This window comes from Amborella trichopoda, chromosome 13 (assembly GCF_054954075.1).
Source record: "Amborella trichopoda isolate Santa Cruz 75 chromosome 13, AtrichopodaSantaCruz75HAP2 v2.0, whole genome shotgun sequence".
Classification (NCBI taxonomy): Eukaryota; Viridiplantae; Streptophyta; class Magnoliopsida; order Amborellales; family Amborellaceae; genus Amborella; species Amborella trichopoda.
The window spans coordinates 51652979-51677262 of NC_142348.1; the positions used below are offsets into that span (position 1 = coordinate 51652979).

Consider the following 24284-nt stretch of genomic DNA (forward strand, 5'->3'; position numbering starts at 1 on the left):
GGGGGAAAAAAGTGTGAGAAAAGTTTGGGGTGGGGGTAAGTTGCATAGATAGTTCATTTTAGAATGTTTTTTTGTAATTTTCCCTAAGATATATAGGCATAAAAGCAAACATGTCTCATACTAGGGTTCGCTCAACCAGTACATGATCCTGGTGGGTTCCAACTTTTGGGATTCTTGTTTCCGCATCTAAAAGAACTATTAGATCCTAACGTATACAACCATTTCTTCGATTTGTTCATTTAAAGATGATGCCCGGTATAGGCCTTATCCTTAGTTAGACCTTAATTTTACCTAGAAGTATGATTTTAAAAATTGTCACAAGAATGAAAATAATGCATGTTAGATTAAAGTGTATGTAGTTAGAAACTCAAAATCAAAATTTTCTCACCCGAAAATACTAAGATGGGTAAAGAAAATTGAGAAATTATCAAAATGGTGCGATTTGTACAGACCCGAGGCTCTAAACAATCAAAGTAAAGCACACTTTCTAATAGTATCAATATATGTGGTTTCAATACTAAAAATATTTGGGATAGCTTTAAAATATATTTTCATCTTTAATTATAAAATTTGAAACTTCAAAAATAGTGTAGATTGAAAAGATCTATAAAAACTTGAAATTTTTGAAATTTGATGGTCCAAAAATATGTTACAAGAAGCACTATTTCCAAAACTTGAAATCTACTTTTTTTTTCTCATGTCCATGCATCTTGATGTCGAGATGATCCATTTGATGATATTTGGACATCAACCCAACCTCTTCTAGTGAAATTTTTGAGGTGGACTCTAATTTGAATGTTTAGAGCTTGGGCTCTATATAAATTTCTTCCTTATCAAAATATACATAAGAGATGTATTATTTAACATTATATTCATTTACACTATTCCAACTCAATATTATGTATCATTCTATTTTGAAATTAGATAAAATTTTTTAATGGATGTTTGCACAAATGTTTCGAAAAGATTTCCGTAAGACGTGCTCCTCTTTTGCCCGATGGAGTAAATATACATTGCGCTTCTGCGGGTTTACATTCAACTTTACACCCCCATTATGTCACCTTGTCAAGCGTACAATGCACCACACCTCTAAGTTTAGTCAGACCAAAGAACACCAAACTTTATCCTTCTCGGATTTTCTCCAAGTGACACGTGGCATCGAAAACCCTAACCCGGAGATTACACGTGCCTTTCCCACGTATGGTATTGGGACCTCAGGGTTCCTGGTTTAGAGAGAGAGAGAGAGTTCGATTGATCTCTCCACTGCCCAGCTCACTCTCTCTCTCTAACGTAAAATGGTCTCCTCTCTCTCTCTCTGAGGTGACTTGGTGGTTTCTCTCTCTAGGGTAGCATGGTCTCTTCTCTCTCTAAGGTAACTTGGTGGTTTCTCTCTCTAGAGTTACATGGTCTCCTCTCTCTCTCTCTCTAAAAGTGACTTGTTCGTCTCTCTCTCTTTAAAGTGACTTGTTGGTCTCTCTCTCTCATCGACGACGCTTACTCAAACTGAGAAGGCCGAATCTGGTTGGTCCTATCTGGACTGCCACTCTCCACATCACTAGCCCGCACTGCCAACCGTCCACCATGAAACTAGGTTCGTCTCTCTCTCTCTCCTTTTATCCCTTCCTTTCTCACTCTTAGGTTTCCAATGTTCTCTTTCTCTCTCCTCCCTCTCTTTCCTTCTATCCCTTCCTTTTTCTCGAGTGTTCTCTTCTCGCTTTCGCTTCCAATTTTCTCTTCTCTAGTGCTTTATGTTTCCTCCATTTTTGGGATTTGGTATCTTGGGTTTTGGGTGCCTGGTTTTGATGGCGGATCCTGTCTAGGGGCTATATCTCTGGATGATCTACCCACTTTGCTTCTGAATTATTGTGACTTTTCCTTTTTTTTCTTTGGAGGGTTTACCTTTTTTATTTTGGGACTGGGGTTTTGTTTTCTGATCTGTTGATGTTCAGCTTATAAGTCTCAGAATTGGAGCTCGCAGTAATGGAAATGTTATTTTCTCTTCTTCTTTTTTTGTCTTATGTTCAGATTATTCTGTTTTTTTGGTCCAAAGTTAGAACTTTATTAGATTTATTGCTTTCTCTGTGCTATTTCTTTTACTAACTCGTTTCTGGTATAATTTAGATAGTATTCATTCATTTGTTATGAGTTATGGCAGGTTTCAATTGTTGGATCTCTATTTTGTAAACTTTGTTTATTGCGGTTTGAGTGATTTTAATGGAATTTTTGTATAGATGACTCATTTCAGAATCTTCAGATTTTATTACTTCTATCTTATCTCTAGACAAGATAAATACAAGAGATGTTGTAGTTTCTAGAATTAACAATTTCCCCATTTATGGTAATTTGGATTCAATACATGTTCATAGAACAGTAATCAACTGGGGCAAACCCCAAGACTCTAGAGATTCAGGTTAGAGAGTCCATGGGCGCCTCAAACATTTAAAGGAGACAAGATCATATCCGTGAGATTGAGGCAAGAGAGATAGTCCACAGGTGTGAAACATGTACTGTAGATAAGACCAATGTTTCAGGACCGGGCCAGTCATCAAACTAGTGAGAGCACTGGTCTAGTCCAAATTAGTCGGACTGGCCCGTTCAATCAATTCAACTCTGGTTGAACTAGCCGGTTCAGATTGGTTTTTGACCAATTGCTAGTTCAGTAATTAGGACATACCAGTTTTGGGCTTGGTTCCCAGTTTAAATAGTTGGATCAGTCAGTTCGGTCATTGAAACAGTGAGGGCATTGGTCTATTCCAAACCAGTTGGACTGGTTCAACCGAATCAACTATGTTTGAACTGGCCGGTTCGGACTAGTTTTTGATCAATTGTTGGTTCAGTAATCAGAATATACTAGTTCTAGGCCCAGTTGCCAGTCTAACTAGTCGGACCGATGGGTCTATTCTGGTCATGACAACAACACCAAGATGCCTAGTCAGGTCTACATTTGTAACGTAAACTTTGTTGGTATGGAGGTCTCTATCATAATTGTTACTTCATTGGTGACCTTGTTTCATTGTTTGAGAAAATGTGTGATATCCACTGTGGTCCCTCTAATTTTGTGTCCTAATATTTGCCAACAATAGTGGTAGGCCTAGAATATACTGGCTTGGCTAGTAATACATCGCCTGACGCTTTCCATTCACTTTGTGATCTAGTAAGTGCACTTTCCCAAGTTTATTTGACACAGACACATGTGTGTATGTGTGTGGAAGAGCTTACATACACCCGCAAGCGAACTTTTACAGTATCCACTCTTGGTACAGTTTGAAGTATGGTCAATATCACATAGTGCTTGATCTTTACGTTTTGACTTCCGTATTGTGTTCTTTTGTTTTAGTAATGATGCAAACATTGAGATGACTTAGCAAATGCAAGTGAGATACTGATATCTAGTGCAGGCACAACATCATCTTATATACTTCTTGCCCTATTGTATTCTTTTTTATCTCTTATGGAATGTGATTATAATTGATTTATTTATAAATAGTTGGATAGTTGGATCAGCCAGTTCGGTCATTGAAACAGTGAGGGCATTGGTCTATTCCAAACCAGTTGGACTGGTTCAACCGAATCAACTATGTTTGAACTGGCCGGTTCAGACTAGTTTTTGATCAATTGTTGGTTCAGTAATCAGAATATACTAGTTCTAGGCCCAGTTGCCAGTCTAACTAGTCGGACCGATGGGTCTATTCTGGTCATGACAACAACACCAAGATGCCTAGTCAGGTCTACATTTGTAACGTAAATTTTGTTGGTATGGAGGTCTCTATCATAATTGTTACTTCATTGGTGACCTTGTTTCATTGTTTGAGAAAATGTGTGATATCCACTGTGGTCCCTCTAATTTTGTGTCCTAATATTTGCCAACAATAGTGGTAGGCCTAGAATATACTGGCTTGGCTAGTAATACATCGCCTGACGCTTTCCATTCACTTTGTGATCTAGTAAGTGCACTTTCCCAAGTTTATTTGACACACACACATGTGTGTATGTGTGTGGAAGAGCTTACATACACCCGCAAGCGAACTTTTACAGTATCCACTCTTGGTACAGTTTGAAGTATGGTCAATATCACATAGTGCTTGATCTTTACGTTTTGACTTCCATATTGTGTTCTTTTGTTTTAGTAATGATGCAAACATTGAGATGACTTAGCAAATGCAAGTGAGATACTGATATCTAATGCAGGCACAACATCATCTTATATACTTCTTGCCCTATTGTATTCTTTTTTATCACTTATGGAATGTGATTATAATTGATTTATTTATTTATTTTATGTGTGGAAAATGCAATTGGGTTTTATAGCACTTAGAGAATGAATTTTATATGGTTCAATCTTCTACAATTTTTTTAGGGATAAGATCACAAAAGGGCTTAATTTTGACTTCATCACTTTCGTGTTATTCACGCTTGTCGAAAATTTGATGTAAATGTCGGGTAGCCTGAAGTAGCTGGTGCAATTGGGTTTGATTCCCGATTGTTTAGAATTGTCAGGTAGATGCACAAACAATGTTATATGATGGGGTTGTCTTGAGTTGATCCATAAATGTTTGGAATACTTATGGTCTTTCATTTGTTCGAAGACTACGAGAACCATTTTCTTTCCACATTCTCTAGTATGAATTGATGAGAGAATATAGTTTTGTTGCAAATTCCTTTCCTAAAGTGAATATTAGCATTATTGGATTTCCTGAATCAACCAAAAGTGAATGACTTGTGGGTTGTTTGTGTTTAACTTGTACTACAGTTAGAAATGTCTCAACTTGGTTGGTTGATGCAATTTTGGACATCCGAAATCCTTACCAGACTTTTTTGAGTATTAATAACAAAATCCTTCTCTGTTGAGTTTTTTCTTTCTTACAATCTTTGATTTTTATAGGGTTTCGTATAAAAGAGAAATTGATCAGTCTATTTTAATCAAACCCTGCCTTGGCTGTAATCAAACCTGTTGGAGTCCCTAGTTGAGTTCTTCAACGGATTAACAACATAATCCCTATCTATTGATCTTCTCTTTTTAAACATTGATTTATTTTGGTTATTTGAAATAGAAATCGTTCATTTTTTTTTTATTGAACCTTGCACTGGGCTTCATGCTAGTCACCCTCAGTGGCTCTTGCTTCTATTGCTGTTTGCAAAGGTGCTTATAGGATTGTTTTAATGGTGATCTTGATTAAGTAACTTAGTATTTCGTTCCTGTGTGGGAAGACTTGCTTGTGTATTTCATGTGGAGGTTTCTGACATATATATTGTGTTGTCCTTTTATAGTTCTGCCCTTCTGAATGTTTCTTTTTTCCTCGACTTTTTGTTTCACGTTTAGTCTTTTTCCTTTTCTCCACATAATTTGTCTGACTTACTTCTGAGTAAGATGTTCTTGACGACTATATAAAATTTTGCTTGGAGCACTCATGAAAGGATATCCTAGAGTATTGCTGCATTCAAAAGTGTATGAAATGGTCATGCAATGGGTAATATCTCTTTTGGCTGCGAGCCTAAGAGTTGCCTCCTCGCCAGGTTATCCGTAAATTTCATTGATGAGTTTTTGGTACCATTTGTAATTGATGTTGGGCCTTAGGATTTAAAAAGATGCTGTATATTAAGTTCCAGTGATTACATTTCCTTTGCTATTGATATTAGTTCTATTCTAGGGCTTAGAAATTTATGAAACTTATTTCTTGCATTTTTTATGAATCTGTGATTATGTTGTGGGGAAGCAGGGTTGAGGGGGTTCTTATTTTCTTTTTTTTGCTTGTATGGAATGTTGTTTACGATAGATGGTGCACAACTCTCCTAGAGAAACCTTGGGGCACATATGTTAACGGGGATATGAAAAACCTTGGGATGTAAAAATCCTGGCTCCTGGGATCCTAGCTTTATAAAGACCTATATTTAGCCTTTGTTGCATGGATATAGGTAAGGGTGTCGGTGTTAGACATAGGTACAAGGTGTCGCATTCTTTGAGCTTAAAAAGTTAGATCAGGTGACACAGAATTATACATGCACACAATAGATGAGGGGAATGATTACTTGACAAATGAAAATGCTACCCGATTGGATACTGGTATTTCCTTTTGAACCATACTAATCAAAATTGATAGGGCCATTGGATCCTTTATTTTTCTTTGAATCTTTTTCATTTTGATTTCTACACGCGTCTTTTTTTAGGGGGTCTACATCCATTATGTGGTATGGGAGTTACTTCAAGTACGAAACTTATTGTGCTGCACAAAAATTGCAAGAATCTGACGCATATAATATCCATACAAAACCCGAGGAAAAATCCAATAGTCCAACACATTTATAATAAAGAGCTTACAAATATTTGATTGTGGTATAGGTAGGAGGACATATTAAGGTTTATGAACCTTATCCCTTATGTATGTTTAGGGTTAAATAAAGAAAAGCTTAATATTAAAATAATTATAAATTAAAAATATAATATTATATAGTGGATTATTTTGGGAGTAGATTATAGCGTATCATGAGAATGCAGATGTTTCAGATTCCATGTGTCTCAAGAATCCTCTTTTTAGCATTCTCTGGAATGGAGAATCTATACGATACATTCCCATCAAAGCATGTGGATTTGGGTATTACCATAGATACATACCCTACCAAAGTATTCTATATAAATCATTCAATTCCTATCGATTTCCACTTTGTGTAAACGAGTGAAACCCTCAAGTTGAGGCCATAACTCTCGTGGAAATTATGTGTAATACTATGTGTATAAGAATCACACCAACAAGGCTGCAACTCTCATGTAAAATTAGAGTAAGAAGAATCATCTCTTATTTCCTATAAAAACTCCCTCAATTGTCTCTAAGGTTCTTCCCTCTCTCAGTTGGCCCTCTCATTAAATTTAGACTAATAAGAAGCACTAACAATGTGTTAACAAACCCAAATAAAAAACTTTCTCAAAAAAATAGAAAACTTTCAGTCACTCGTATGACAACAAGACACCAAAAAAAACAAAAGAAAAGACAGAAATAAAAACAAAAAATAAAACTTGCAATTGGAAACCAACAATATATGCACAAAGATTTCAAATTGGCCAAGCCCTTTAGAAGACCAGAATCTTGATCCTAATAAATTGTAACATTCCTCAGGTTTGAAGTATCACACAGATGAATGTCATCAAACACGATGAAGAAGAAAGTGGTTTGGGGCATGAATTTTGAGAAAGAGTCCATCACAAGCTAGTACCTTCAAGGACTCCTACTTCTTACAATTGGAAACTAGGGATTCAAGAACATCTACATCATCATAAATGGAAAATTATTCAAGAGGAAAAAACCTTAGTTAGAGTGAGAGAACCTTTAGAGCAAATTGGGGTTACTTTCCCATCTCTTTGTGAACTCTTCCCTGATATTCATGGATGGGAAATGTGGAACTTCTGGTTTTACTCAAATAGCTTTTAATGAAATGAAAGAGAATAATGTGGTTCCATTGGAGCTTCATTCTTGTTACTTATTCAATTAATGAACAGCCTGATGAGGCATTACCGTTGTTTGATGAGATGCTGATGACAGAGAAAGTCGCACCACAATTTTGATCATTCGACAAAGTGCTAGGAGAAAGCGAGGCCAAACATAGAGGATAAGAAAGCATTAGATGAGACACAAAGGACAGAGAAAACGAGGCCAATCATTTGCAAGAGACAGGGTGGAGAGAGAGAGAGAGTGAGAGAGAGAGAGATAGAGAGATAGAGAGAATGGGATTGGGGGAGGGGTCGGGGTCATTCACCAAGAAAGTTTGAGGTTCAGCCAATCTCCAAAATTCAAGACCCCTTGAGTTCCACCTCCCCCAAGGATTCCCATGTCCCCATTTTTTGGGGATGGGGGCATTCTTGTTTCCAGCACTGTAGTTAATCCCCATCATGAAATGTGACTTTATGTCCAATTCAAGGATAGTGCAGTCCAGGACTAGCAATCCCTCTTATCACCCTAGTATATTTTCATAAAGCCTATGATTGAAGGGTGTCTGACATGAGTTGTAGTTTCCCTTCTTTTTTATCTTGCTTGCACTCATTTTATATTAAAAATTTCAATTTGTCGCAATGCTTGCTATCATCTCAAGCTCCAATTTATAACTAGTTTTTTTATTTTCAACCTGACACAATATTTTATACAGTATGGTTGCTGAAGATGGAATTGAATGTCAATATCCACCAATATTTTGCAAGTGCAAGTAGACATGATTAAATGTGCATTCTGATTTTATGAACAAATAAAAATGAGGATCGACTATTATATGAATGCCCTAATTGGCCTATAAATGTCATCGAGAAAGTATTCAGAATGTTCTTAAATTAGTCTTATTAGTAAATGCGGTCCTAATATTACATAAGATCTTGTATAGTTTAAATTATTTTATTTTTCGTATTTCTTTATTAATTTTCATTTTGGACCTAGGGTGAATATGTATGTAGATATTTTCATACGGTTTTGTAAAGAATCTTTTCAGAGATACTGACTCAGATCGGTATCGATTTGTTCACCTGAATGTGAAGCTCTGCTTATGAATGTGAGTTACATAGAATTCTTGTATAATAGGAAATTTGGTTGGTCTAGTCCATGGTAAAAATTGAGTTTGGTTGAAAATCGGTCAAAATCAATGCTTGACTGATTTTGGTTGGTCTGACTGGTCGTTTTTGACTGGTTAGACTGGCTGAACAAGGTTGGTTAACTTTTTTGTAATATATTTCATATTTTTAAGCTATTATTTTTATGCTTATTTATTTTTAAAAAATCTGGTCCAACTGGTTCGACCGGTGGTCAGATCGATTTTGACTAGACCAAATCCCTAACTGGCTCAGTGATTGGTCCATTTCTGGCTCTGAAAAAGTGAAAAATGAAAAAGCTCATACAATGCACAATGAGGACATCCACCATTTCGTACGCCCTACAGGTTGGAGATGAACCTTTGGATGTTTAACACATGTTTACAATATTAAGAGACAATAGAGAAAAAAGTAAGAATACAAAGTGCAAAGAATAAATTTCAATAAATTGACATGTATAAAATAAAATATAGAAAGGGCAAAGTGGCAATAATATGTGATGATATGTTTTGAATTTTAGACCCATTTGTCTTTGCCCCAGTTTTTGGAACAACAGAAAAGTGAAAAGTATTTTGGCCCTTTTTATAATCAATTAACTATGGGATTGTAAGATTGCTTATTTTCTTTCTTTATTGTCTTTTATTATTTAAAGGAACATGTGTTATTTTCTAAGGCTTCCTTCCCCTTATAATATTTCAAATCCTTCACCAAAACATGTTTTTTATCACACCTTATAATATTGTAGTTTTAAGTTTTTCGTTTTCAATTGTTTTCACTTCTTTCAAAATCAAACAGGTCACTGAGCTGGTTAGGGATTTTATCTAGGCAAAATTGGTCTAACCATCGGTTGATCCAGTCGGATTAGATTTTTTAAAAAATAAAAAAGTATAAAATAATAGTTTAAAAATATGAAATATATTACAAAAAAGTCGTCCAATCTTGTTTAGCTGGTCCAATTGATCAAGAACGATCGGCAGGACAAGCCAAAATGGGTTAAACATTGATTTTGCTCGATTTTTTATCAAACCTAGCTTTTACTTTGGACCAGACCTGTCAAAGCACCGTTATATAGGTATATATGCACCAAATGAAGCAAATATCTCTATGTAAAATTGGCACTTACATGTTTATTGAGTTGGTACTTCTCATATTTGCCCCTTTTTCATATTAAAAAATTGGGCATAAGTTTAATTGCGTCAATGGATCTATAAAAAACTTTGTGCTTGTGACTAGTTTAAATATTCCAAACTCTGAATTTTGTACTTTTGCGAAGGGTTATTTATTGTTATCTTCACTAATTGGGATGGAAAATGGTGCAATATATTGTCATGAGCAGTTTAATTGTATAGGTTATTGTGTATGTTTGAGAGGCTTACTTTCCTCTTCTAGGGTTTTTTTGGTGGAAATGTGGGGTGTAGGTTAAACAGATTAATAAGTTACCATGTTATCAGAGTTTTGAAGTCCTTATAATGCAACTGAGCATGCGAGATGAGAAATACTTATATGCTTTGCTTCTTTGGAGACTTGGAATTTGGGGTCTCACAATGTAGGCTAACTTAGGGTTTATTTAGCTTCGAGTCTTGGAATGTGAGACTTTGTTCTTGACTTCTTCGGAATTGCCTTGGACCCCCTTGTTCCTTCTCCATCTTCTTGTGTATTTCCATCTTACCACATTTTTCAACAATTTAAAAGTGTCAATTTCTTGATCTAGATTATGTTTCATGGAAGGAATATATCTCAAATATACAAAACAACTCACATATTTTAATTGATGATGATCCAACATGACACTACTTCCATCCCAATGGTGGACATAACGAGAATGACCCTTTCAACAAATTCCAACTTTTGAACATTCAAACTATTCATATTGATAAAGTTGCTTACAATTTTATTGACAGCATTAAACTTTTATGCCCCTTTTGTTAATGTGCAAAAATCCCAACTTGAGAACGACTAATATAAAGAAGCATATAAGTACCGATTTTACATAGAAAGAGATATTCATTTCAACTGTCGTGCAAATTCTGTGTAACTCGTTTAAAATCATGACAAGATCTTCACTTGGAGCACAAATCATCCCTTTTTGGGTCATTATCTCTTGATAATGATCTCTTTATTACACTACATAGAAGTATTAACATCCATTTTCGCCGTGGGTCCAAAATTGATACTTTAAGAATTGAAGACTATGAGAAATAAAATATTCTATATTCTGTTAGATCTTTCATTATATGAGAACTTTGTTTATTTAACAACTACTTATTAGAAGGGTGTGTTTAGCATACGGCCAAGGCTAGTATTGCACCAGTGAGGGATAGTTTCTATGGCCAAATATTTTATTAATGTCAGTGAGTGATGGTCTAGTTCAAAGCTTCAGGCACGCATTAGAAGGGTGTGTTTAGCATAAGGCCTAAGCTTCACTTTAAAAAGTGAAGTCATAGGTCAAAACACCTCTAAAGATACAGTTTTGGCACCGAAAATCCCTATGATAGCTTGAAAATTTATGTTTGCCTTTGATTATGAAATTTGAAGATCCAAAAAATGGTGTAGATCTGACGGATTTGTAATGTAAACACTTGAAAATTGACGGTCGCAGAAAATATGCTACAAGATATACTAATTTTTAGGACTTGAAATCCTTTTTTCCCAATTCCATAATTGTTGAGGTTGGGATGATCTATGTGAGAGTTTTTAGGTACCAAAATTGTTGGGTTTGTCTTCAATCCCGAGGAAGCTTATGTGGTTGATTTTGGTTACTTATTTGTGGGGATGTGAATCCTTAATTTTAGGGAACCAATATTTCCCATGTGCTTATTAGGTGGTAAATTATGCGATTCGGTGTATCTCTTGTTTTAGGAAAATAAAGAGTACATCACATAAAGGGTTTCTCTCTTTATAAAGTTAAGTAGAGAAGGAAAATGAGAGAGAATTAAGCCTGTACGATATAGTAAGAGAGAGGATTGACATCTGGGAGTGCGTGGTGAGGTGAGAGGGGGGTGAGAGATTGAAATTAGGTGTTCTCTAATTCTCTCTTTGAAAGGATCATCTTGTACTTTTTCTATTTGTATTGTGGAAACTATTGATCATCTTTGCTCATGGAAGTAGTCGTATCTGTGAGGAACTACATAAATTCTTAATGTTCTTTCTTGTTCATGTCTTTCTTATTTTTGCTTTGTCTTATATTGGTTATTTTCTCGGGTTGTTAGTTTTTGCTCCAATTTGCCAAATCAAGCCCTCTAATTTTAAAGCTTATGCACAAGTGGTATTCGGGCTTGGTTTTAGGGTTTTGCAATGGTGGTGAAGGTCTCGAATGCAAATTTCAAGGTGGAGAAATTTAATGGCATGAATACTTTGGGATCTGACGGGTTAATGTATGGGCTTGCACTAAGGTTTATACAAAGCATTTAAAGGAAAGTTAAAGAAACCAAAATCAAGGTAAACAATTTCACCAAAAAAACAAAAAAGGTTTACACCAAGTATTAAAAGGAAAGTTGAAGAAACTAAAATCTATGTCTACTGAGGATTGGGAGGATTTAGATTTGAGAGATATGAGCATAATTATCATGACTGAACTAGACTTGGCAGTCCGACCGGTGACTAGTGCCTTGGTTGGTCAGGTTTACAGTAAAAACCAGATTTTGTAAAAATTCAGTCAAAACAAGTGTTTGACCGGTTTTAGGTTTGATCGGCCAAACGAAGTGTACAATTTCTTTTCTAGTTTATTACATATTTTTAGACCATAATTCTTTCTTTTTTATATATATTTCTAAAATCTGGTTAAACCGATTTAAGCGGTGGTCAGATAGCTTTGACTGGACCAAATCCCTCAACGGCTCAACTGTCAGTCTGATCCTGATAACATTGGATATGGGTAACTATTTAACTGTGTCCAACAAACGAGGTATTGTATAGCATCATCAATGAGGATTCAACAACAAAGCTTTGGTTGGTGTTGTAGAGCTTGTATGTGAGGAAGTCCCTTATGAATCATTTGTATTGGAAGCAACAACTCTAATCTTACGGATGAACGAAGGTATGGATATCCTAGAACAACTAAATTGATTCCATAATGTTATATGTCAAATTGTCAATTATTGAATATTGATGTTAAGATGGAGGATGAGGATAGAGCCATGATCATACTGTCCTCACCCCCTCAATCGTATGAGTGTCTTGTCACAACATTGTTCCATGGAAAGGAATACCATAGATATTGAGGATATGATTCTGACGTTCCTCTCGAGTGATCTAAGGAAGAAGTATAGTATTGTTGAGCGGAATGCTCAAGGTTTGGTGGCAAGAGGGGGGTATGCAGAAAGAAAATAGAGGGACATGAAAGTCACGGTAGGTCTAAATTGAAATCCAAATGAAGCAAGAGTAATGTTCGATGTACTACTTTATGGAAAAGGGGCATGTGAAGAGGGATTGTCCAAAGTTCAAAGAGGAGGAGAATAAGCCTTTGACACAACCTATAATGTTGATGGAGGCTCAGACAATGGAACAAAGAATCTATTGTTAGTCTCAATGAGTTGTAATTACTTGAAAGACTTGTGGATTCTTATTTCGAGTGTTCTTATAATGTGTAGCCTCATTGGGATTGGTTCACGAAAATAGAAGCATTGATGGGGAATGAAGACCATTGGTGTAGGGATAGTTAACAACTTAACATCAAGATGTATGATAGAATTGGGAGAGCCTTGGCTGATGTGAGAGGTTCCAAATCTAAGAGTAAGAAAGAATATCATCTCTTTACCTTGGATACCAATGCTGCAAATATGTTGGAGAAGGTGGAGTACTGAACGTTCTAAAGGTTGCCTTGGTTGCGATGAAATGCACGAAGATTGAACAGAATTTATATGTGCTGCTTGAGAGCACAGTCATGGACAAAGCAGCTGTTTCCATAGTTGGTGGTGATTATGAATTGACTCACTTGATATATGCGGCTAAGGCACATGAATGAGAGAGCTTTGTTGAACTAAGCAGATGCCAATCGATAAATAGTGTGAAGAAGTGCAAGATATACTTCTACGAGTAATGTGTTTATGGGAAGTTGCCTGGGGTGAAGTTTAGCATTTTGGTGTATATCATAAAGGACATCGTTTAATATGCTCATTGAGATGTATGAGGCCATGCATCAATTGTTTCAAAGGGAGGATCGTCGTATTTTGTTTCTTTCACTAATGATTTCTCAATGAGGGTGCACATTTACACCTTGAAGAAGAAGACATATGTGTTTTAACAGTACCTCGGGGAGCTCTTGGGGCATACGTCTTCAAACTCTCGAAGCACCTCTTGCACTTTTTGAGGTATGGGCTGCTCCCCTGGCCTGGAAGCCCAAGCAGCTATACTGGTATGTGTAGGCTTTTCACTTGCTTAGCTCGCCACTGGTGTGGATCGGTGTATCTGGTTTGATTAACGCGTTTGGTTCCTCTGGTTGAGGAAGTAGTTTAGGCAGGGTGGGAAGTTAAGTGGGAGACAGGAAGGTTTAGGGGGAGAAGGAAAGCGACGGAAAGAGCTATATGCGTGAGGTGATGATGCGACACTGGTCTTTGAGGTTGAAGATGCCCCTGATGCCTCGCTGAATTAATGGTTTCTCCTCTCTAGGCTCACAAAAAATTGATGTCGGTGTTACGATTAATGGATAGGACACGACAACACTTGTTACGACGGCATAATTGAATTGCAGAGCGGCTAGCAAAAGAGATGGGACTTAGACTTGAGCGAGACTCGAGCAATGAAGGTAGTGTAGGCTTAAACATTAAGAAGCTCAAGTTGAGAAACATACCAAGAAAAAGGTGATATGCTTGAGGGCTGATAATGGTGGAAAATACACCTTGGCAATGTTTGTGAATTTTTGTGAAGCCTGAGAAGGAATTGTTTGTCATTTTACCACTTCAAAGATGCTGCCACAAAATGGAGTTTATGAGTGCATGAAAATGACACTTCTTAAAAACACTTGCAACATGTTCAGCAATAATAGTTTGGCCAAAGAATTTTAAGTAGAGATAGTTACGACGACGTTCTACTGAGAGAAAGGGCCTCAACTTGGTATAGTGAAGAGAACCAATAAGCCAGTGGTGTGGTATGGTTTTGAGGGCATAGTGGCTTATGCGTTGGCTGCAACAATGCCAAGAGCTATCCACTTTTGTGGAAGCTATGAGGGATGTTAACAGTAGTACATGGAGTGATTCAATGAATGAGGAGATGGAGTGTATTCAAAAGCATCGTACCTAGGATCTCGTGAAATTACCCAAGGGAAAGAGACTGGTGCTTATTAGTTTAAGGCACGAATAGTTGCAAAATGGTATGCGCTATGTGCAAAGCTAAGGTATTGACTGTAATGAGATCTTCTCTCTGGTTGTGATACACACCTCTATTTGGGTATTATTAGCCACATTTTCATTGTTTGATTTGGTGTTAAAGCAACTTGACTCAAAACCACCTTCCTGCATGGAGAATTGGAAGAACAAATTTATACAGCCTGAGGGTTTGTGGTCAAAGGCAAAGAGGATCATATCTACAAGCTGAAGAAGTCATTGTACAACCTAAAACACTCTCCAAGGCAGTGGTACAAGCGCTTCGATGCGTTTATGAGTAGACATAGGTACGTCAGAAGTATGATAATTGTGTCTACTTTAAAGAGATTTAGTGATGGCTCGTTCATCAACTTGTTGCTTATGTGAATGAAGTCTTATTGTTTTGAACAAGTAAATCAGTAAATTGATTAATCAATTGGATGAAGAATTTGAGAAAAAGGATTTAGGTTTGGCAAATAAAATTTTGGGTATGGAGATAAATAGAGATAAAAAATCAGCGAATTGTGGTTATCTCAAAATGAGTACATTGAGAAGGTCCCCATGAAATTCAGGATGGATAATTCGAAGCCCATGGGTACACTTGCTAATCATTTCATATTGTTAGCAAAATTGTCTACTAGGACAGATGCCAAAAAGGAGTGCATGTCCCGTGTACCTTATGCAAGTGCAGTTGGAAGTCTCATTTATGTGATGGTTTAGGAATCGGGCTTGGGTTTGAGCTGTTAGCAGTTGATGTCAAGCAATATTATGTCTCAAGTTTGATTCCAACCACTGAACTACCTAACAATAAATAAAAATAGTTGTGATGTTTTGCACTTATCCATATACTTCACATGCCGTTGGTTGTGTTAGCAAATATGTGGTTAACCCAGGAAAGGAGCTTTGGCATGCGATGAAATGAATACCATGTTACTTAGGGTATACATCAGATGTAGTTTTGATGGTTAGCAATAACAAGAATTTCGGTTACAAGGTTGTTGGTTATATAGATGCTGATTTGAAGGTGATTTGAACAATAGAATGTCCATTATAGGTCATGTGTTTACACATGATGGAACTCCAATTAATTGGAGGTTGATGCTACAGCCTGCCTGCTCCAATTATAGGCAGTGGTTTGGGTGGACGGGCAGTGGCTGGGAGAGAGAGAGAGAGAGGGCGATGGAGATTGGGGGGAGAAAGAGGGCAAGGGTGATAGATAAAGAGAAGAGGGTTTTGAGGTGGCATGGGAGGACCAGAACCTGGTAGGGAGCCCCAATTCAATTTGATCCCTTGGTATATTCATGGGAATTTAGATGGTGATAAAGCCACTCACACACACACACACACACACACACATATATATATATATATATATATATATATATATATATATATATATATATATATATATATATATATATATATATGGAAAACACTACGCAACGCCTATAGGGGAAAATGAACAGTGATTTTGCCTACCCTCATCACCATCCAAAGTTCATCGCGCAGTCACGATTGTCCGATAGTGTTTCATTTTTCATTTTTTTTATACAAATCGGAATGACCTGAAATTTGGAGTGTGTATTCATCAAAAATAGGGGAATCTTTGAAAATTATAAAAAAAATATTTTACATAAAAAAAATTGGCCAAAATACCCCGAAAAGTTTTGGGGGTATTTTGGTCAATTTATTTTCATGGATAGTTTTTTTATAGTTTTTTTAGATGTGCCTCAGTAAGATGTACATACCTTCCAAATTTCAGGTCATTCCTATTTGTAGAAAAAAAATGAAAAGTAAAACACCACTGGACAATTGTGACTGCACGATGAAATTTGAACGGTGATGAAGGTAGGCGAAATCACTATTCATTTTTGCCTATAGGCGTTCGAAAGAATTTTCCTATATATATATATATATTCAATTGCCAACATATTAGCCAATCAATCCAAGCCCAATTCCTACCAGGCTCTAATTTCTGGAATATTATTGTTTGCTTTTTCAAATAGTTAAGAGAAAGCTAATGACAAATGGGTATGGTATTGCCTCCTGCCTCACCAAAGTAGCATTGCCTCTCCCATCTATGTTTAGTTTCCATTCCAAACCTCCTTTTTCAAAAATCTTGGACTGGGAATAACATCTTGATGTGATTTCAAAGCTGAAATTATTCTTAGTCGCACAGTCTCTGTTCTTAGACTTTGAAATCTCCCAAGTAGTGAAGAAGCCAAATAATATCCTGCTTTCAGACTATGCTTAAATAATTTCCTGTCTAAACACTTCTGTCTCTAAGTAATTTTATCCTCTAAAACCAAAGATGTCCATTGTTGCCAATTATCAATGTTATTCCATTTTGAACATTTCAAGATACTTGATTATTAGCATTCCCATGGAGTGTTGATTAATTCACCGTAGCGATTTACATTCTTTGATGGAATTTCGTGGCTATGCTCTCTTTGTTTTGTCTTTAGGGGATGATGTTGTGAGCATATGCTTGAAGGTTCGAATCATAGGTTGCCCACTCAATGAAAGAAAAGAAATCCATGGGTTTCAAAATTTGTCAACTGTCTTCATTTGTCTTAGACAGAGAGAAGATGCTTCTGTTCATGTCTATACCTACACCTGAGCTATCACATAGGGAAGGGATTTTTCTAACAACTCTATTTGCATCTAATTTTGGTTTCTATAACTTATTGAAGGTTTCTATACATTCATTTGTTCATTTTGCCTGAGGAAAGATCTGCTAAACGAAACGAACTGGAAACTTCATTGGGAACCTGGGACCATAATTTGGAAGTCAAAGGAGCACTCTCACTTTTAGTGGTGACTACTCTTATGTGCAATTAGGAGTACTTCAGGAGATGAATTCAGAAGATTCAAAAAATTTGAACAATGGAAAAAGAAAATTGCATCTGAGAAAACTGAGCCATGTGCATAAGCTAAGGTATATTATGTATTTGAGGTATTTTTGAAGTTCTATATGGAATTGAATTTTTGTTTTGAAGATTTCTTGTTTCCTAATGGAATAAATGTGATGATAGTAATCAAAGATTACTCCCTTTTATCTTGCTAACAGTATTGTTTTTGGCAAGTCAGGAAAGTCAGTTGTTTTTTCCCTTCAGAAAATTTTACTTGATGGGTGAGAAAGGTGTACTAGTCGCACACTGCAGTAGTAGAATTATTATGAGGGCATGGTGTCCAAATACTTAAATCTATATCCAGTGATACCTGCTTTGGCTTGATATCCTGCATTCAAATTAGCTTTCTCTATTGATAAGTTGAAAGAAATCGATTTGCCCAAAAAATGTTGAAAGATATCTCCAGAGTACCTGTTTAGTCTCTGGTTTCTTCACATTTGTTTCTTTCTCCATGTGTTTGGGCCTTCTGTACCGACCCAATGAATAACAATCAAGTAAACCTCTTCCACGAGGCATAGACAGATAAAGACTTAAAGAAAATCTGAACTTCACTGGAAAGAGCTGCGAAAACCTTTTTCCTTGGATCTACACACCTATTCGATCCTGCAAATTTCTATTAATATGCTGAGTGTGCTCAGATTATCTACTTTCCAGACCTTTGGATCCAGGGTTCTTGGATGACCAAGGATCAAAATTAAGCTTCAGCATTTTCCCCAAAAATACTACTTTACACTTCTCTGTGTGTATGTTACTAAACCTTGATCCAGTATAGTCCTCTGATCTCACTCATCTTAAATTTTCCTTTACAAGGAGGTTTATCAACTTCATCTTTATAGTTTCTTCTATGGTGACCCTACCTGCCTCTTTATCCTCCTAAAATCCTATTGTTATATTGTGACCTTATGCTATCCCAAAGGATAGTGAATGGATAGAATCATTACAGAAAGTCAGCCAACCCCAGAAGGATCCTAAACCAAAAAGAAGTTTGTTGTGGCAAGTCTCATTACAAGAAAGTTATCAATGAGATCAGTTTCTCTGTAGTTTTTGAAGCATATGTACTTTTTTGGGTGGAATGGGTAAAATCTCAAGAAAGTACCTGAGGAATTTAAAAAGAAAAACAAACAAATTCAAAAATAAAAGTAAAAGAAAAGGAGAAAACTAAAGCATACTGAAGAAAATAAAATAAAACTTTCCTGTGGTTTTAAAATTTAAGTTCTTTAAGCTTGTGGCCTTCTGATGAGACAGGTGTGATACTGGTCGAAGTGCTCATCAAGCCACACTCTTGAGTCCTTAACTGTTGTATTACTCAATGGGGTCCGGTGAAGAGGTGACCCCTGTTAAGTCTTCGAAGGCTGCTACTTCAAATCAGGTACTTGGCCTAATATTTCCCGTTTTCTGACTGGCTTCTCAAGAAGGCATCACCATGTTAGTTTAAACATATCGGACTAAAGTTGAATCTTGCTTCTTTTCTTAGCAGGAGCTTCCTTCTACGCCTTCATATCCTGACTGGGCAACTATGCAGGTGCATCTTAATGTGATTGGTGCCTGTCTTCTGAATAAAAACTTCCTGATTTGCTTGTTACTTATCCGGAAAACTTTGTTTTGAACTGCTATTGATCGGTAATGGTTACAGGCATACTATGGGGCAGGTTCTACTCCTCCCCAGGCTTTTTTTGCATCCACAGTTGCTTCTTCTCCAACCCCTCTTCCTTACATGTGGGGCCAGGTGAATCTCCTCCCCCCCTTCCCCCCCCCACCCACCCAAAAAAAAAAAATATCAGTCTTGTTTTCTTCACTTATTTATCTCTGGAAAGTATACTATAATCAAATATATTATGGAAAACCTTTATATCCATTTGGGGCATTCCACTCTTTCTCCATCACTACCGATTTCATTGTACGGTGATGACCCCCAATAAATTACGATATTAGTCCATTTGATGGTATACTTTTCCACTTATTATTCCTCTTTTGCTGATTACTTTCTTATACTTTCAGCACTTAATGCCACCATATGGAACACCACTTCCATACCCTCCAATGTACCCCCCAGGAGGAATGTACCCGCATCCACCGATGACACCGGTAATCATACTAAAATCATTATCATAACGTCCAACATAATAATATTAAACTAGAGGTTATTACTCTAATTCTATGTCTAAGAATATCGATCGTTATATGATCCATGTGGTCATAGCAGCATTATGACCATAAGTTTTGGCGATGAGGTTATCACCATTCCCTTCAAGCATTGGATGAAGGAGGGAGTGGGATTCCACCAAGTCATTAGTTCATCTGTATGTTCCAGTCTCCAACCATCACCATCCAACCTATTGATTCAACCGTGGTATCCACGTGGTCATGCTGTTATCTTGACCATATGGATCACACTACGTGTTACCTTGAAATATCCCTTCTCTTCAGCTCGAGTATTTATGCAAATAGCCGGTTCTATTCTTGAATACCATGTTTTGCTACGTGTAATAGACTTATTATTGTACTCATGGGAAATAGGGAACAGTAGCAAGTGCAGCTGAATCTGAACGAAGGGCTTTAGAAGGAAAAGAGCGTGGGCCGATGAAGAGGTCAAAGGGGAGCTCTGGAAATTTGGGTTTGGTCAGTGGAAAATCAAGGGATGGTGGTAAAGCAACATCTGGTTCTGCAAATGATGGTTCACAAAGGTGGTTTTTTAGTTGGATATTCCTATAAGCATGCCCTTGTCTAATTAGTTTTTCTTAGGGCTGTACAAGTTCTTACTTTTTAAATCCCTTAAGCATACGGGTTAATATTTTGATCCTTCTTTGCATGTTTACAGCGGAGAAAGTGGTAGCGAGGATTCGTCAAATGGAAGCGATGAGAACAACAGTCAAATTGTATATCTTTGCCTTCTCTCCTGCTTTTGTACCTACTGTTTATTACTAGGCTTTAGAAGTTGTTCTGGGAGGAGAAAATTGTGATTTTTGTCATTGTATATGGAGTTAATGTAGTATTAACAACCTGTGTTACTGTGTAAAATTCTAGGATATGCAGGCTGCTAGGAAGAGAAGTTTTGATCAAATGCTTGTTGAAGGTGCTTATTTCTCTACTTATTTATAGCTTAATTGGATGATTTCTGTCCATTCGAATGATTAATTCAATTAATTTGCTCGTGTTGTCGAGTTAACTACTTATTTAACTTAATTGGATGGTTCCTGTCTAGTCAAATGATTTCTAATTTGTTCAGGGGCTCAGCAAAATCATGGTGCTCAATATGGTGAATCATATCCAAATGCAAGGGGCCAACCTGCCTCGAATATTCCAGGCTCCATGACAGGGAAGTCAGGCGTAACTGCTCCCACAACTAACCTAAATATTGGTATGGGTATGGACCTTTGGAATGCATCTCCTTCGGGAACTGTCCCTATGAAGCCTAGACCAAATGCACCTGGTACCTCCTCCGCAATGATTTCATCAACCATGGTTGGGCGCGATGGTGTTCCATCTGATCTATGGATTCAAGTATGCCTCTGTGTGTGTGTGTGTGTGTGTTCTACTTAGTGTTGTGTACATCATATCCTTTCATGAGGCCTCGGTGCATGGCTATCCAAACTAGTCTAAAGCCCTCCATTAATTTTTGGAAGTTGAGTATCCTATGCAACACTGTATATGGTTTTGCTTGTGACTGCTGTTATGGTTTTTGATAGGATGAGCGTGAGTTAAAGAGGCAAAGGAGAAAGCAATCTAATCGTGAGTCGGCTAGGCGGTCAAGGCTGAGGAAGCAGGTACAGTTCTGCTAAAGGCTACTATGTACTAGTTACCTTATCAAATGGTTAACCTCTTTCGTTCTGATGCATTTTGGACTTGTTTTGAGGATTCATATGCTATATGTTTCTTTAATGTGTTAATACATATGGGAACAAGAAACTTAAGTGACTATCCAGTTGTGGCCTCCCACCACATTGACTGGAACTGTTCACCATTTTTTGGGGCTCATGCCGAATGATGCGTTCAAAGAACTGACGGATCTATGAAAACTTGAAAATTGACGGTCGAATAATGCATTACAAGATGCACTATTTCCAAAACTTGAAATCCATTTTTTCTCATGTCCATGTATCTTGAGGTCAAGATGGTCAATTTGAGGATTTTTGGGCATCAAAACAACCTCTTCTAGTGAGATTTTTGAGGTGCGCTTTAATTTGATTGTTTAGAGTCTCCCACTTATATAAACTTTTTCCTTTAAAGAAAGGGTTTATATTTATCCATTTGAAGGCATGTGTATATTACATGTAGTATCTTCCAGTGAGTATATCTTCAGTTCAAGTAGCTACTGCAGACTTTGGTAAGAGCAAATCCTAGCAAAAAAATATGGAGCATATCAGTCTAAGTTCACCATGAAAAAGTTGTATATAAAAATACACACTAAATTTTGAATGTTATTTTGTAATATGCCATATTTAATTGACAACTATATAGAGGCAAATGAAAGCCTAAAACATTGTTAGTATTCTATTTCATGATCAAAAAAGGTATCAAGCCAAAAAGGTAATATGATAGCCAAAAATAAATAAAAGTTTTGACTGAGGATTCAAGTATTCTTCTATTCTATAATATTTCCACCACCAGGCCATTGAGAGCAGAGTTTCCTGTACTTCTGCTAATACAACTATTAATATTTACTCAAAGAAAAGAGAGCAGAGTTCTCTATGACTATATTGTTTCTACTTAATAGTTGTGTATTAATCCTTGAACTTTCTTGGTTATACCATTCATTAGAATCCCAAATCTCAGAGAACTTATACAACACATGTTGATCTCGATCTGCTTCCTTCAATGTATATACTTTTAGCTCAATGAAAAACAGAATTTAGAATAATATGCATGGATTTGAGTGCTGACATGTGTTTTAACATTCCAATTCATCAACTAAAGAAGAAAAACCTCTCATCAATAGTCCCTCTCTGAAACCATTTGTGTTCACATGCAAATTGTTATAAAGAAAACTGTAATCAAATATAAAATTGTTATTCATACCAAGTATTAAATGTCAAATTGAAATTTAAGTTTTTTCAATGACGAAAGTCCAATAATGTTATTTAAAAAAAAAGAAAAAAAATTATTACATATAAGAAAAAGTAAGGATAGTTATTGTTGTTGATAGGTGATGGTGTCAATTTCGAAGCTTCTTTGAAATGTTTAGTGTAACTAATATTTAGCCAAGGTCACCAATACTCCTGCATAAGGTCAAGAATCCAGGGCTAATCATTCTAACTTTTGTACGACGACACAAAGTTATGAACTTAAATTTTTTATCTGTTACATATGTATTTATCTTCACATGTACATGCATACATAAATGTATGTATGCATGTATGTACATGTTTTGTTTATTGTTAGTGAAAAACCTATTTGGAATCACATGATTCTTCAGGAGTTCTAAGTTTCTAGCAATTCCGCAATTATAATCTCTATATTTTATTGAGTAATGCAAGAGTTTCAATTCCCTCATACTTGGGAAAAGCTAAATATGATTTGTACTTCTTTCAGGCTGAGTGTGAAGAACTAGCATCTAAAGTGGAGCAACTTAATAATGAGAACATGACACTCAAGAATGACCTACAGAGGCTTGCAGATGAATGCGAGAAGCTCACTTCCGAGAATGCATCCCTAATGGTGGGCTCTCCTCGCCCCCCCAAAAAAAAATAAAGGAAAAAAACAATGGATGCCAATGAAGGTTTTTGTACTGAACATGATCATCTCTTTCTATGAATGCTAATGAAGGTGATTGTCTTGGACAGGATCAATTAACTAAAATATATGGACCAGATGCTTTGGCTTCAATACAAAGCATTGACATGAACCCAGTCGGTTTTAAGGCCACTAATGCGGAAAGCAATGGCCACTTACACGATGCGCCGAGGGGAAACAACTCAATTTCTAATGGAAAGCTTGGATCAAATTCAAACTGAACACCTTTTCTCTTTCCTTTTCTTTTTCTTCAATTTTCCTCTCGTTTTACTTGGAGGGCCTGATCATTGTCACGGCTGGTTTTTTCTTCTCCCCTAATGTATGTAATATATCAAAAGCCACTGGCGTGCTAATTACCTTTTATGTGACTTAATGTAACATCAGGCAGGATCACCATCTGCGTAAAATGGGATATGTGTGAATAATATATATTATTGTATTATGTGGTATTGTTTATTTTATATTATATATTATTGGAATTTTATATTATCAAACTGTTTATCTGTCATACAAAAAGGTCATAATCACCCCAATCGTCATAAGTGAAATTAGGAAATTAAGGGTGTTTTATATTTTTTGAGGCTTGAGAGATTTTTTGAATGCGATTCATAGTGTAACTTTAGTTGTCAAATTTTATTACGTAACAGTTATGGGTGATTATAACCTTTTTGTAATAAATTTAAATGATCTTATTGCATACTTTCTCTTATGTGAATGGTTTGGATAAAAGTATATATATTTGTGATTAGGGGATCTTGATTTGGAAAAACTCTCAAGTGG

General features: G+C 36.4%; 1 protein-coding gene across 39 annotated transcripts; it reads left to right on the forward strand.

Moving 5' to 3' along the window:
- The first annotated feature begins 1317 nt into the window (after positions 1-1317).
- On the forward strand, positions 1318-23911 carry GBF1 (G-box binding factor 1). 39 transcript variants are annotated; one of them, XR_016048531.1, is made up of 14 exons: positions 1318-1372; positions 1461-1591; positions 17328-17800; positions 19020-19143; positions 19249-19296; positions 19408-19500; positions 19773-19859; positions 20292-20458; positions 20593-20650; positions 20799-20847; positions 21009-21275; positions 21461-21538; positions 23304-23429; positions 23555-23911. XR_016048531.1 is itself a non-coding variant. In XM_020674555.2 (14 exons), exons 4-14 carry the CDS (start codon positions 19084-19086, stop codon positions 23723-23725), a joined length of 1212 nt encoding a protein of 403 aa, XP_020530214.2. In that variant the 5' UTR covers positions 1318-1372; positions 1461-1591; positions 17328-17800; positions 19020-19083; the 3' UTR covers positions 23726-23911. The 39 variants fall into 39 exon arrangements, 29 of the variants coding, with proteins under 29 accessions (XP_020530214.2, XP_088713088.1, XP_020530216.2 ...); XR_016048534.1 differs by having other exon boundaries at positions 19252-19296; XM_020674555.2 differs by having other exon boundaries at positions 21001-21275.
- The last annotated feature ends 373 nt before the right edge of the window (positions 23912-24284 follow it).